Here is a 16,370-nt window from a genome sequence, read left to right on the forward strand (position 1 = left end):
ATATTTAAAAGCTTTTTATTTTTCCACCTGTGGCATTTGAATTGCAATACACCCTGTGGACATTTCAGCTTTGTCAGCTTGACTGTTATTAAGCTGTAATCATTTATCATCACTGACAATGATTTTACGTCTGGTTTTTTTAGCACGTATTGCAGAACATTTATTGGTAAACTGCTGTGAGCATGCAAAGACTTAAGATATGTAATTTATAAAGCCATATTTATGTAGCAGTGCTTTATGACGGAAGGTTGTGCTGAAAAAGCATTTGAGATGATGGTTTATTTTTAGATGAGCTAGAAGTCTTTGTTTCCATCTTATTTCAGGCCCCAGCATAGAATGATCGAGGACCTGCAGAAACCCAAGAGCATTTTCCCTTCTAATGGCAAGAAACAGTGTGTAAATAAAACTGACAAACATAAAAATACAATAAACTACAACTGTTTCATGAATTTATAACGTGAGGGGGCAAAGTAATAAAAAGCAATGAATTCGTGTCAGTTATACTCCTTTATTAAGAGCTACTAACCAATACACGTAATGGGCAGTGCAAGAATCTAAGTGGAGCTGAATGCTTTCTATGAGCATTGACTGGAAGGGACTTGCTAAACTGAGATAATTTGATTCTTCAGGCTGTCTGTGTGTATTTGCACACGCATGGGGTTTTAATATCTATGTGATAGCATGTTTATATCATGAGAAAGGAAAAAAGCAATATGTAATTTTAATTAATAAGGGTAGATGAGTTAATTTCCAAATTACCTCAGGGAAGATTGTGAAGTTTCATGACCTGACGTTTGGAGAGAGAATCATCTTTTCTGTCTTTTAGGTCAGAGGGTGAGGGAGGTATTTTATGTTTTAAGTCTATGCGGTTTGCTCCAGCTACCCTGCAGTCACTGCATAGAGTAGGTTTCCCAAAGGGTGATTTGTCCTGGATGCACATTCTAGCATAGGCTGGAGTGACCTTTGGAGATGCCTGTTTCTTTCCAGTGACAAAGGAAGGAGAGTCTGGGCAGATGGATTTGAGCTGGGATCCAGGTTGCCCTAACTCTAGGCATCTGGGTTACTGTTGCAGTCAGGGAAATTCTGGTCAATGCCATTAATGGTGTCTAGGGAGCTATTCAGCCGACCAAAGGCAGGCTTGGACTATGATGAGCCACATTGATTTCTAGACACCACTAATAGCATTGACATCTAAAGTTAGGCGACCTGAATCCCACCCTAGATGTCTAAAAGCTGGTTGTACAGACCTGAAGATAGAAGAAATACTTGCAGTCTTTCTATGTTGTATCCTGTAGTATTTGACAAAAGAAGATAGAGTTTAGTCCAGAAATCTTCTGCAGTTCATAAGTTTCAACAGTACTTACATGACCAGAGAGGTACTTGTAGGTAACCCTTAGTGTAAGCTCGTTGTTTGGACAGTCCTGGTGGGAATACTTATACTCGTTTTTACTTCATGGTATTTGCGCTCATTTCTGCAGATCCCTGAAACAGAAAAAGCAAAATAAAATGTAAAAGCAAGGGATTCTGAGGGCTCTCCTATCTGTGCATTGCACTGAAGCTGCTGATCACAGATCTGTTTAACTAAATGCTTTTATTCAAAAGCACCTGAAATGCTTCCACAGCAGATATTTGGTTGGTGGTAAGAAAGGACTGTAGTGTTTCCTTTGGGGATAACTAGTGCAGAAGAAAAGATTATTTGAGGTGGCATTCATTACTGAGGGCATACTGCCCATGCTTGGAAGTGGCTTGGGATACAGGCAATTGTATATAAATAGAACTAGTAAGAGTGCAGAAAAGCCTCAGATGTGCTATTGCATAGCAAAGCCTAATACAAATAAACAATCATTAAAAATTGCTAACTTAAAACAAGGGAATAATCTTTACTTTCTCTTGTACTCTCACCGAATTAGAATAGTTTTCTTGACAAGGCATTTGAACTATTGAAGTGAGAGATGCTGTTCCAGTCATAATGCTGGTTTTGTTACAAGGGACTGCTTACATGGTATTGTTAGGCAATTGCAATGGTAGTAAATACTTTGTTTGCCTGTACAAATATTATTAACAATCCATTAAAAAGAATCCATAAAAGATTCAGAATGTGTTTTGCTCAGCTTTCTGATGGTGTTCAGTAAAAGAAAATGAGTTTTGTGATGTGAGGCTGCTTGTTATTAGGGTGTGATTATTGCTCACAAGTCTGTTATTGATCAGGGGATCGGTACTGAATGTCTTAGAAACCATTCCAACAACCGTGTCAGCTGCTTATTGATGGGACTGTTTAAAAAAGGCTTCTTGTTAAAAGTCAGTTGTGGTGTACAAGTTTGGGTTTTCTCTCCATCTCCATGGAAAGCTAAACCTCAGAAAAGGAAGGTCTCGCTACATCTTAATGTATTTCCCATTTCATCATTAGTGTTGCTATTGCTGGTATGCTTAGCTGTCCTCCATGGAGCTGTGTTTGCGTTTCCATCTTGGATGCCCCAGTTGGCTTTGGTTCGTATTGGTTTGTTTTAATACAGGAAAGAATATTAAGACAGCGAGTGTTCATTTTGCATGTGAGCTCCTATGGCAGTCAAGTGGTTAAGTTGCATCCTAGAGAGTAATAGGTTTTCATTGTGAAATGTGGCAGAGAGGCTGGCAGTGGGGAGGGAAAATAAAGATGAAAGGAGAGGGTGGGAAATTGTGTTGGAGTGATCTGAAACAGTCTTTCGTTGCACAATTTTCTTTTATTTGTGAGGTCTCAGCACCCTCACCTTGTACTCCAGTTGTTTGCTTAGTTCATTTTATTCCCAACACTAACCTCACACCTTATGTTACTTCCATTGATTGATGCAGTAGTGTTGTTATGATATGGACTGGAATGTGTCTTTAGCTTTACTGGAAGCATAACTGTGAAGAAGCCTCTTGATAATTAGAAGGTAATTAGAAGGTTTTCATGCCTGTGACTCATTCACATAGGAAGGTTGCACTGGAGTCATGTCCCACAGCTTTCTAGGAGCTGGGATATTGTGTAAAAGTCCTGCTGCTTCCCCAAACCTTCCTGTCCCTGCTGGGGATGGGCTTGATTCCTGAGCAGGGCTTGAGCTCCTCAAGGAGAGAGTTGGGCATGCCAGGAATCGGCCCGAGAGTCCTGCGCTTTTTGGGGACGGACTTAGAGAATAGTGGGAAGGGACTTGCTGTGATACGGAAGATTTGTCTGTCCTCAGGTGTTGCCAGCACCTGGTCAGAGAGAGCAGGTTGCAGGCACGGTATCTGTGACGGGAGCGAGGGAAGGGAGTGCTGTATTGCTGGTGTTCCCACTGGCCCTTACCTCCAGCCCTCTGAGGTCAGCTGGTAGGTGGGAGAGCAGTATTTGATGGTGACCCTATATATCCTGTTGACACTGTTACTGGCTGCTGAGTGAACTTCAGAAAGATGAATGGGAGCGGAGAATGCGGCATAGCTGCATTGCTACTGGAGGAATTGGAGAACACCTGTTCTTATCGTGTACACCGTACATTTGCAAAGAAAACCTATTTCTCTTTGAAAAGATCTCCATCAGGAAAATTAACCACAATCACAGTGGAATCAGCACAAATTGGGACCTGGGGGAAGGATGCTCTTAAAATCAGGCTTGAGATGTAAAGAGCCAAACACATAAGTAAAAGCCACCTGCCCCCTCATTCCAGGACTGAAACCAGAGACTCGTTTTATGATCTGACTCAACTTCCAGAACTAAGTTCAGCTTCTGCCAGGGTGCATTGCAGGAGATTCTTTGTTCAGACTATTTAATCAAATATTGGTTTATATAGTATAGACTCTTATTTTTTGAAAGCTTTTGTGAGGGAGGATATCAGCTTTAGCTGGCTTTCTTTTTTCACAGTATCAGCAATTTTCTTTTTTAGATACACAACTAATTTTGCATTTCAACTATAGTATCTATATTCACTATGGACGTTTCTATAGCAACCAACCTTGTGCTATCTACATACCTCTATGGATGGATTAAACATGCAATATAAAAATGTTTTTCATTTTCTTTTTCTGCAGACTGTGCCTGTTAGCACATGTTTTAAAAACTTTTTGAGTAATATGAAATAGAAAGACCATCTCTGTCATATTTGTACTCCTTAAGAAACCTGTTTATTTATCTTCGCTTTTTATGTGACCCCTATCATACTATTTCACTACCTCTTACTCTAAGCCCATCTAATGCCTCTAGGGGAGAGAAAAGCACTGAAGACACCAAATAATCTGGATTTTATCCAGTGCAAGAAATCTGTGGTAAACCAGGGAACTGAGCTGTGGCCTCTGGAGTCACGATTTGATGCTCATTATCCCCAGTTTCTCTCAGCACCTCACCAAAAGGTTTAGGTAAAATTCTCTGACAACAGTCTCCTTTACAGAAATCACAGGTTTTGTGTTGTATAAAAGACCAAACTTCACCATTTTATTTGTTTATATTGTTTCCAGTATTTGGCGCTAATGTACCTGACAACAGGTGAGTAAAATTGCATCTAGATCTCCAGATCGGGTCTTTTGCCAGTTTATGCTACAAAGTAATTTAAATAAGTTCTGTACTGTTTTACGTATGGGATAGAACAGGGACTCCAGAGCACACCCAGTTTTCTTCCATTTCTGCTTCTTTTTTTAAAAGATTTAACTTCATTTAATGGATTCTGATTCCAGATCTCATGCATGTATTCTTCTTTACAACTGTATTGATTTCATTACAGTCATCCCAGGTGGATTTAGAAATTACATTTGAGGAGCAGATTTAAAAGCTTTAACACTTCTATTTTGGCAGCAGTTAAAACTAGAACCTGAAAAGAGACGTGTTCTGTTCATTGTTGTGTATTCATCCCTTTCCCTCTTCTAATTCATGCATTTGCTCTGCGTTTCAGTGACTTGTCATTAACTCAGTACTTTACTCATAATCCTTAATCTGTATTAGAGTTCAGGCAAATTTCCAAATTAGCTGCTTGTGGCACTGATAATCACCATTTGTTAATATTTTGTGATGAAGTTTAATCTTTTATCAGCAATGCTGCCTTAATAAGTCATCCTCACCTGCTCTATTTCTGCAAGTTTTTGCATCCTCAGTGATATGACTTTGCAGTATGGGGCAATTAAGTGTACTACAGAAGTGACTAATTAAAGTCAGTGGCAGTTAAGCACATGCTTTAAATGCTTTGCTGGATAAGGATGCGACTGAGCATGTGTTCTAAGTGTTTCAATGAATTTTGAGCCCATGAATGGAAAACATCACTTTTAGATTGGGTGTATTAACTCATAACTGTTGCAGTTCTGTTCTTTTGTAACTGTAGTTGATAGATAACTATGATTTAGAGGAGCAAGTACATAGGAGAATGCTACTCATAAAACAGCAGGGATTAACTGAATGACTTTTTATTTACTTCTCCATTAGCAGGGTGTCAGCATGATACTCTGTCTTTTGACGTCTTCAATTGTCCCCAAATTTACTTTAGTTGTATGAGACAGCAATTTAGTGGTAGAACTCAGCTGGGGAAGAATAATGAATTTCTTAAGGCTTAAGCTCTTGAGGCTCAATCCTCACCAGGGTAACTGAAAAAGCAGCGTTTTGTATGTTTCTATTATTGACACTATGAAAATGAATGCCCTTCTTGTGATGTTTCTTTGCCCACCTTGAGCTCCAAAGTCCTGTCTGTAGACATTCTAAGCTTGATAAAAACGTTCTTGGTATTTGTCAGGCTCACACACTGGATGGAATATCCTAAAACAAAGCCTATTTATAAGAGAGAAGTGTCTAAAAGGAAAGCAACAACACAAGCTATTGAAATGTGTTTCTTCGAACCTGTGATGACTACAGTGCAGTTAGAGGGCAGCGAGGGTATGAATCCCAGAATATCATGCTGGCAGGCAGAACATGAGTTAGGATTGTAGCCCTCAGCTACCTGTGTTTGTGTAACAGTTGCTTGCCTGTCATGCAAGATATCAAGTTCAGGCCTGTGGAAGGTGGCGCATCACGTGTACTTGTACGAAATCATATTGAGCGCTATACACTGTGTTGCACCACTGACAAGACAGTGGCTTGTAAAGGAGAGGCAGACATCAGTTTAATCAATTCATAAGAAGTTGTCTAGTATGACATTCAGGCCAGATCCTTGGCTGTTGTTGATCAGGGTGGTGACTGATCAGTCATGTTGGTTGACACCAGTAGGGAATGTAGGTCTGCAGCTCTTGGAGGTGTTTGGCTGCTGCTCATGTACATGATGACCCATATTGTAAGGTGAGATTTTTGTATTTGAAACGAATTTTTAAGCAAAATAAAACAATATGGGATGCAAGGCCAAACAACTAGTTCCACAGAGCTTTTAATTTTTAACTGCTTATATGCAGAGCTGAAGAGATTGGCATTTGAAATGCTTCATGCTTTACTCAGTTGTGCTCTTTTAAAGCATCTTCCTGTAAGTCATAGAGATACTAGTGAAAGAGTTCAACAGTGGAATTAAATGACACCAGAAGAAAATAAAATTTTTGCTTGAGAGAATATACCACAGTGAGTAGATGTTGTTCTAAAAGAAAGCGTCAAGTCTGGGAGTAGAGCAGCATCTATTTGCACTGTGTAATTTATGGGGGATAATGTCTGTCTACTGGGTGGAGCTAGCACTGGTTAGGAGTTGAGACTGGATGTGTCTGTCTGAGAAGCAATGCAACTGAGACCCTCTCTGAATTAGATTAGGAAAGGATTTCCTGAGTTGTTCCGTTCTGTAGAGAGGCTTTGCAGACTGCAGGCTTGGGCTTTCTCTTTCTCTTTCTTTTCTTTTTTTTTTTTTTTTTTCTTTCTGTACAAACCTTGTGATGTTCCCTACTGTTGAAATCCCATGTCTCAACAGACTTGAGGTCTATCCCAAGACTTGATAGATTGGAGACTTTTATGCTGTTATTTATGCTTCTTTGAAAAGATTTCTTCAGGGGACTGTGCTGACTCAGCCAGCCTGACAATCAAGGTGCTAAAGATGTGTGGATGGAGTATGGGGTGGAAAGGACATGCTAGCATTCAGCCAAGCTTTAAAAGGCTGCTTAGTCCCTAGAGTGGGAAATCAGGGAGACTTTTTACGATGATCTAGAGGATCTGTAAGCCCAGTTCTCATTGATTTTTTTTTGATGCAAATTATAAGACAGCTCAAGTGCTCTGGAGTGATGACAGCTGAGAATTTGCTGGCAGCTGCCCAAATTCCATAAGCAATACTAAAAACCTGGGCCATGGCTGCAAGATCAGAAAACAGCCCTACAGAGAAGGAAGTGCATGTATATGAAGAGCTGAAGTGGAGGTATCCTTATTCTGCTTCAGAAATACAGTTAGATAATTTAATTATTTTTTTTTTTAATGTACTATAGCATAAGCTCTGTGTTGTTTCTAGTGTAGCTATTGATTGCACCAACACATGAGTCTGCTACATGTGGGCATAAGTTCTAGGATTTTCCTGCAACTATTCTATATCAAATTGCAAAAAATCTAGTGGACTGGGAGTGTAGAGATTAGCAGGTCTTACTCCAGATTTGCTAAGGCTGGGATAGAAGAGTCTGGATAGGATCCGTATGCCCTATCCTACTGGATATCCTACTGGAAAAGAAATACAGCTTTTATAGGTCCAATGGATCTGAGGGAGAGAAAGATTTTTAATTTCTTTCTGAATCTGGTGAATGAACAGATCTTTAAATTTTGGTTTGATATAATCTATGTTTTCATTGATACAATACCAAGAGTATGCCATGTAGGTAAGGAGAAACAGGGACTTAACTCTTTGATTGTTGTCTGTATCTATAACCCTGTCTCTGATGCCAAGCAAAGCAAGCAAGCAAAAAAAAAATCAAATTCAAACTGTAAGTGAACATCATTAAAAATAGGGAGGGGAAGAGGGTGAAGTAAGGAGAACATACAAATGCACATAATGTTGAAAAAGTTTAATCTGAGTACCCTATTTTTGGTCATGGTCGCTCAGGGATGCTTAGAGAGAATATAAGAAAAAAGGAGAGCTAACACAGGACAGTTTTACCAGCTGCTCCAGTTAATGGTTTAAGGTCTTCCCCTGCAAGGGCTGCATGCAAAATATAATTTTTAATAAATTCTAGGATACATTGCCCTCCTTTAATTTGTGTAATCCCTTTTTGAACCTGCTTATATTTTGACATCCACAAATCTCTGTGGCAATGAATTCCAGAATTTAATTAAATGTTTTGTGAGAAAGTACTTGCTTTTTCAACCTGCAGACAAAATAACCTCCAGGTTTTTTTATCACAAGAAAAATTAATGATGATCCTCTACCTTTCCCATCCCATGTTGGCGTTTATTGACTGCTACTGTTCCAGTCTCTTCGCTCCCAGGAATATGGTCCCTACTAACCGATCTTTTTTTAAAGTATTTTTTCCTAGTTCTTTTTAAATTGTTGCTAAAAAGACACAGCTCAGATTATGGCCATTTTGGCTTGTGCATACCCTTCAATTCAGCAATGCAGAGCTCTAGAGTCTCAATACGCTAAGGGTAGAAATATGCTTCAGTTCCCCATTTACTACTCCATTTTACTTTCTAAAATCAGAGGCACAAAGGGATTAAATTTTATACCATCCTTTATTTGTTAAATTTCCACATACCATCCCATGTTTGTTAAATTTCAGACCTCTTACTAGCGAAGGAAATGCAGCTTGTGCTACACTGAGGTGATACTACTGGTATATGTCACATGAGCTATGTGGTGGGACACCATCTACAAATTCAGTCATCCTGTGTACTGGCTGTCGGTAGTGGTGGTGTGGTGCAGATGGATGTCTACGAGGTCTTTGGTAGTTTAATGGCCATAAACTGCTGGCTTGAAGGGGTTTTCCAGAAGTGGCCACTCCTTCCTCCAAGATAGGCAGCAGCTACACCGACAGGTTGTTTGCATGGGCTTGTATAGAGTGCTGTGGTCCCTGCATTAGCACACACGCTTCTGCTTTTTCCATGTAAGATTCTTGATTCATTTGATCCTGTCAATGTATATACATATTCCATTTCCACCTCCTCTATGTGTCTAGCTGAAAGGAACAGTAATTTAAGTATGCCTTACATTACAAGAACATTTGCTGTATAATGTTCACATCACTACTGTTAATACTTTGATGTTGATTTTTCCATTGTATACTCTTACTCTTTAGCTAGCGTGGGAAGCATGTTCACTCAAGAGTAACTGGATAGCAAGTGGGATTGAGAAAGCCCTTCTAGTTTAAATATGTGGAGACTGGGGGAGGAAAAACCCTCCAAGTGAGTTAGTTTAACTACAAAACAACTGGTCGTACTTCCCACTTGGATTCTGTTAATCAGTGTATTTTTTAATACAGGAGCAAATTTTTTTTTATCTAAAAGAGGAAGTATGATGAGTAGATCCTAATCAGATACAATATGAGAAGCCTTGATTAGATGCATTTTCCATGTAATAAAACCAATAAAAAAACCACTTAAAGACACCAACACCAGTAGCATGAACAATGAGGCAATTTCTCCTGTAGTATTTTAAGTCCATAGCTGTAACTTCAGAAGAATTTTCTCCAACAACTTGCATATATCAGGGGCTGTTTGGGATTACTTTGTTTACCATACTGTAAGATCAATTCTAAATGTATGCACTAAAGTCTGAATAATTTATTTTCTAGCCCATTAGAACAATTTGGAGGATCTAATTCCGGAGGCAGCTTTTCTGCCAAGAGAGTGAGCATACATGTGTCTGTGTATCTCTTGGGGAAGGAGAGGCAGACTGAATCTATGCTTTTAGAGTAAGCCACCTGCTTTACTGCTTGACTCTGCTGAATAAATGCTTATGAGCAATTTGTCCTGAGCAGAATAAACTGCTCCTTCAACAGCCAATTGCAAAGTCCAGGGCTTGCAAAGAACCCACTACTCGTGTCTTTGTACACATGATTTTGCAATTCAGGCACAGACATACTAAACAGCCTATTCAAGATTTACACTGAGGTCTGTCCTAGAACAGATGCTTAACTCAGATCTCCTAAGTCTTAGGGCTATGACACTGTCCTTCCTTGTGTCACACTGTTTTGTCCTTAGAATAAAAGATTTTACCAAAAAAATGCAACTTTCATTGGGAAAAAAATAATGTTAGAGGAAGCTGCATTTTGTTTCATATTTTGCCATGAGCTGCCTTGCTTGCAAGAGAGTGGATTATCCTGAACAATTAGGCAAATAATGTGTTAAACATTTCACAAGGGAATTAAAAAAAAAAAAAAAAAGCTGTTGTCAGTAGCCTGACATCTTTGAGGGGGATTTGTTTGTTTGTTTGTTTGTTTGTTAAAAAAAAGTCAACCCTGCACTGATGACATGGAGTCAATACAGACTCCTGTTTGGCTGCCAATAGATCAGGTGCAAGCTGTAGACTTCTTGATAATCTTTTTGGTTTAGTGTTTTCTCTTTTAACCATGCAGCTTCACTGTTTGCATGGAAGCCCCCAAATGTCAAGAATAGCTCTGTTAATGGTTTTGGGTTTGTTTAATTTCACATCTCAGCAAGCCCTGAAAGCTGTCAAGACTTATCATCTCATCATGCTCCTTCTGCCTGTTTAGCAAAAACAAGGACTGGGGATTGGGGATGGGGTAGGGAGAGAAAAAGTGGAGGAAAGGGAATATCATAAATAACTAAATAAAATTATCCATAACGTAACAGCTCCTTAGATACCAAGATGAAGAAATCAAAACAGACAGGCAGCATAGAACCAACTACAACAGTTTTCTCTGATCCAGAATAAATAAAAATGATCCCTCTGATCCCTGAATCTTAGACTGGGAATTAGGCTGCTGTTTAGTTCAGAATAGAGAGCGGGGAGCGAGCTCTTTGAATGTTTGGGAACAGAAAATATTTTGCTGTCATTGGAAAGGCTCCTGTGGCTTGGTGGGTCTTGGTTGCCTTAAGCATTTCCTTAACCAGGTGTTTGAGTGTTATGCTCATTGGACAGAGACTTACAGGTGTGTGTCACTCCTTTGCGGAAAGGGGGCTTTAAAGAGCAGTTTAGTCTAGAGTTAAGGGCAGCCTCTGTTTCCCAGGGCCTGGTGTGGCAGCTTAGTGACTTTATTCAAGGACCAGGAGGGGACGTTCTGGTGTGGGAAAAGGAACAAGGCTGAACTAAGGTGAAGCAGCCCTCAGTAGTGTGTGCTGACATTTCCTAAGCAGCACTTTGTGAAATCCAGTCTGAGCCAGACGGTTTAATGGTCAGAGGATCCCTTTGTGCATTTCAGGGTTTGGTTAATCAACGTAAGAAAGAGCTGTGCGTTATCTCTTCAAAAATAGGAAGATAATGAGCTGCTAGACAGTCTGATGTATATTAGAGTATCTCTGAATCAAGGGCAATGTAGTGAGATACTCCTGCTGACCAACTGACCTGAAATATTCAGCCCTGATCTAAAAGGGTACAGCCACAGTCATGGCATTTTGCATGAACCGTCTCCTGGTTTTGTGATGTTTTGGGCTGCTGGTGAATTCCTAGTTTCCGCAGACAATAATGACTTTGGAGGAAGAAGGCACTGGAATCAAATGTCCTAAGGGCAGCAACGTCTCAAGCATTATGCATTGTACATCATAAAGAATTGAATGGGCTATGGAAGAGCAGGCAAGCAGGTCTTGCCTTTACCGAACACAGCAGCGTCCTCAGCAAGACCCACCTCACATAATACAAATGATAGTTGTAGGCGTCAGTGTCACTCAAAGCAGTGTAGCAATGCAGGGAGCACAAAAGGTGATGAAATAAGCTGCCTCTTATTGGTGCTGTTGAATTGCTTCAGAACAAAGAACTGACAATAATAGCTAAATATATTGTAAGGTGAGGCCCCTGCTGCTGCTGGGCATCTGCCTTCGTTAGGCTTAATTGGGCCATTTGTGTGGCCTCACTGTGCATGTGGCTCCAAGGCTGATTTTGAGGCAGAAGCGTAGTTGTGCTTTCCATCCCATTCCTCAGCCAGTTTAGTGCTATTCCTGACTGTATTTCAGTGCTCTGACCAGTTTGGTTTTAACTTTGGTGTCTGCCACCTCTCCTTTGATGCTGTTCTGTAGTCCAGTAGACCTTCAGAGTTTTATTCCCATTTTAGGGAATTTATTCCTAATTTTTTTTCCATTTTTTTTCCTTGGGCCATGTTGATAGCTTTTGTTTATATCCCCTCAGTTACCCTAAATGATTTTCTATAGGTTACCTTCTCCAACTATTCCTCCCCCTCCTCTCCCCTGTTTATTCTTCAATCCTTTTCAACCATGCTAAAGACCATGGTCTGTAAGTGAGCATAGAGGAGAGGTATTTCCAGTGTATGTGGTCAGGGCATGGACTGTCCCTCCGTGGTGCTCGTAGAAGGTACTTTGCGAAAGGGTGAATACAGTGATATGGGATGCCTATATATGAAAAGGCTGCTGAATGAGATGATTTGAGCCCCTGTGTCCTGGAGTCTGCCTTCTCTCAGTGGAGACACGCAGGTTGATGCAGCTGAGGTACATTACAATATATGAACAATATATGAGGTATAGTTTGGCTCCTTAGTTCTGAATAAAATAGACCAGTTTACAACTGGGGTGAGGAGTCCTGCCTTGAGACACAGCTGCCTTTATTGTCCCTTATTGAGGGGGAATTCAGTGGCATGAAGAGGCAACCTTAGCAATTAGCTTAAGAAATTGCTTTGGCTTTTGTATTTCTTTTCTGTGTTTCATTTCTGAGGCTTAGCTCTGCCCCAGGATTAGTTCTGTCTTTTCTTCCCTGGTTCATGAGCTGCCTTATGTTCATCCACTTTATGCAGACATTTAATTGATATGCCTCTATGTCTGGCTTACTACTCTATGAACATGATTTCTTTCCTAGCCTTTAATTGATTTGGATAATAAAGTGCAATTATAAAACTCAATAAAAATTGGTTATTTTAAAGGGAGAGCCGTAAAGAAAGAAACCTAAGTGATGCTCTGCTGCGTGACTGTATAATAATGCAAAATCCCCTTTGGTTTAGTTCTATTTAATTTCTCAGCTTTACTCAGATTGTTACAATTCTGCAGGCTTTCTCGGAATTATAAATAGTGTGCTTATAAATGTTTGTGGTTTTTAAAAGTTTCTTGTGTATATAATAATTGTAAATGTTATGGTTTTGTGGTGGCTGTTGCCTGCATTGGCATCCTCCCTTCTCCTTGCTCACGTGCCTGGGGAGCCTGTACGACTGTTCCCCTCTCAACCTTTTCCTAAGCCAGCCAAGTCCTTTTCTGAGGATTTAATTACCAAAGCAGTGGCCATATTAAGAGTAAACATCTGTTTGGGTTTTTTAATGTTACAGGAGGTTTCTCCCTCTTTCTCTGGCCCCCTTACAGTCTAAATGCTCTCTTGTTTCCAATGGAGGCTAGACCTTGGACAGGAACTATCTAAGAAGAGGTGTGAGGTGTCCTACCAGGGGATGCTCTGGCAAGAGTTGTGTATAGCATGTGCCAGGGATGGGAGATAGTGTATTGGGATGGGAAGAACAGGGGATCAAAAGTGCTTCAGCCATTCTGGGCAGCTCTCTGGGGCACCTAAATAGGATATGGATTTTTTTCAATCCTTTTGAGATCTGAATCTTTGGGAATTTCTCCTTTTTTCAGTTCCTACTTTTTCACTAGAGAGAAAGAGACCTGATATTTGAAGTTGTGTCTTGGATTTAGGAAATCTGGGTCTTTTTCTTGAGTGTTACATCTTACTGATGAGTTCCTCCTCTGTAATTTTTATTTTCTTTCTTCTTTCTCTGTTTTCCCTACTGAAAGTGCTGTAGGGAGAGATCATTTCTTACTAAGTGTGACTGCTGGGTTTACCCCAACAGAGCCGTTCTACTGCTGCCATATTGATACGGATTAATATCTGGGGTTGCTTGGATATAATAACTGAGTTTCTTTGTTTCTCTTTATTTTCCCAGTTGGGAGGCTGTGGAATCCTTGGAGTAGGCATCTGGCTGGCTGTTACCCAAGGGAACTTTGCCACCCTCTCCTCTTCTTTCCCGTCCCTTTCAGCTGCCAACCTACTGATCGTCACAGGGACATTTGTCATGATCATTGGCTTCGTGGGCTGCATAGGTGCCATCAAAGAAAACAAGTGCCTCCTGCTGAGTGTGAGTATTAAGCCGCTATGCCGTTGCAGTGTTTGCTGTCTTACGGTGCTAGTGCTATTCCAATGCATGTTACAGTGTCCTGTATTTCAACAGAAGTTGCCCACTTGACATTTATGAGATGTGAGTGATGTTTGAATCAGTCTTTGATAGCTCTAAGGAGCTGCTAGATCATTCCTGACCATGCTTTTAACCTGTCCTTGGAGGGTAAGACCTGCAAGAAGGGAATGGTTGTTGGTGGTGTGGGTTTCCCTGAACTCTTCGGAGAAGAGGGTGATGTTTGTGAAGACATCTTTTGCAGTGTACCCTTGAATTATTTTTTACTCTGCTTTCATAGCTATCTACTCCAAATGTCTACCGTGGCAGGACTGATGATCTGAAGTCCTGGGTAGAAAGATCAGTGTAGGCGTGAAACATTATAAAGAGGTTGATTTTTATTTAAATTGGAAATGAAGTCCTTCAGATTTGGCAATGCTGGTTTTGCCAATCATTTAGTCTCAAAAGGCTGAGATGCCAGGAAGCAAAGGTGCCAGCACAAGGAGACTGCTGTGAAATCAAAGATAATAAGGTGCCAGCTGTCCATGAGTTAACAGAAGCTTAAGCCACATCCCTGGCGTATTTTATCAAAATGTAAGTTGATGCCACTCAAAGCTGGACTTTACGAGTAGTGAGTGCTTGCTGTAGTTGGTGTTAATGTATATTTTGGGTCTTGTTCAGCTGAAGACGAGAAAGTGAGGTGATCCTGCTGCTCAAGTCCAGGACTTCACTGTGTGGTTAGGCAAACCTCAGAGTGAAGTGAAGCTGGTGTTTAGTTTGGTGAGCTGGTGATTCCTTTGTAAAAGGCTGTTCCTCACTGTGCTTCACATATTCATTTTGCTCCCCTGGGAACTGCAGAATGAGTTGAGGCATATAGCCCCCAAGAAAAATTCACCCTCTAAAAATCTTTAAGTGACTGTGAGTTTCCAAGCCTCAGTAGAGGACTCTTTCCAGATGCCTGCCTTAATCAGTCGTTTCTGCTGATTTTTAACTAGTAAAAGTCAGGACTAGTCAGTGTAGATTAGTAAGGGCTATTTATGTGGCAGGTAGGTGGTTTGAGACTAAAACGAACAACATAAATTGAAATTAAGGCAATTTTGTGAGTCAAAGTTTACACTGGGAAGGCTGAAGTCAGAATCTGAGGCTGAAAGTCCTTGACAATTTTAACAGTCTTATAAATACCCACTTTGTGGAGGAAGTGTCTGGCCAGCCAGATGTAGTTACTGGATTACAGCTTCAATGCCAATGCAGCAGGAGTCCACAGGGTGCTGAGTCTAATGGTATAGCTTATATGTGCAAAATTAATCACCTATTTTGTACTTTTTTGATTAAAGTCCTAGCTCAGGTGTGACCAGCAATGAGCAGTGTCTTCTTATGTCTCAGGATCAGGTCAGGATCTGGCAGTAAGTCCTCAGTACTGGAAGAGTTTCACCCTTTAATCTCACATGGTTTGTTGGCCCTCATCACTCCTTTTGGCAAGGGCAAAGTCTCCCTTGATCAGCCATTATTGCTGCAGCTAGGGTGAATGTACTCAGCCAACCCTAGATGGGCATCCTCTTAGCGAGATGCAAATGTTTGCGGGTACTGCTCCTCCTAACACATACTGCACAATACTCAGAATCTAATGCCCTTTGGTGCATGACATAAGGACTGTACTTGGTGGATCAAGTTAAGTATGCAAAGGAATCCAAATTCATTTAGGAAGTCTTTGCATGGGTGAAACGAGAAGCTTGATCTGATTTGGTACCAGAATTTCACTCTGCCTGTCCTTACCTTTGTGTACTGTAGCTATTCAGCACGGCCTCTGTTTTACTCAGTTTTCTTCAAAATTGAGTTATGTTAGAGCTGATTACAGCTACTTTAATTCTGAACAAGCCCAACTATAGAGGGTTGAAATACAGTTTCTTTAGTCTACATTGAATTCACTTTTTGTTTAGTCTAGAGTAACTTCCCACAATGTACATCGGTACTTACTTACCCTCATTAAATACCAGTGAGATTTTTGAGCTCTTTTGAGTTCTTCTGTTGAGTCCATCTTTTGGAAGGGGAAGGGATGGTGGTAGGAGCTTCTGTTTCTGGGAGCAAAGCCTTATCATGTAGGTTTGTTCTTAGTCTTCCTTTCCCCAATTGCTGGTTCAATTTGACTACTGTTTGAAATAGTGCTTTTAAGTTCAGGGCTGGGGCATTTGGTTTTGGCTAGCTCCTATTTTTCTAGGTAACGTAGGTAGCAAAATAAATGC

General features: G+C 40.5%; 1 protein-coding gene across 24 annotated transcripts in view; it reads left to right on the top strand.

Moving 5' to 3' along the window:
• TSPAN4 (tetraspanin 4) overlaps positions 1–16,370 on the top strand; it is a 488,885-nt gene that overhangs the window by 383,931 nt on the left and 88,584 nt on the right. For 19 of the 24 annotated variants that reach the window (XM_069803556.1, XM_069803562.1, XM_069803561.1 and 16 more), the window contains one exon: positions 13,906–14,097. The exons of the other annotated variants lie outside the window; for them this stretch is intronic. In XM_069803556.1, coding sequence (XP_069659657.1) covers positions 14,035–14,097 — 63 coding nt within the window. In that variant the 5' untranslated portion in view covers positions 13,906–14,034. The remainder of the gene's footprint in view (positions 1–13,905; positions 14,098–16,370) is intronic. 24 annotated transcript variants of the gene reach the window in all.

This window comes from Haliaeetus albicilla, chromosome 16 (assembly GCF_947461875.1).
Source record: "Haliaeetus albicilla chromosome 16, bHalAlb1.1, whole genome shotgun sequence".
Lineage (NCBI taxonomy): Eukaryota > Metazoa > Chordata > Aves > Accipitriformes > Accipitridae > Haliaeetus > Haliaeetus albicilla.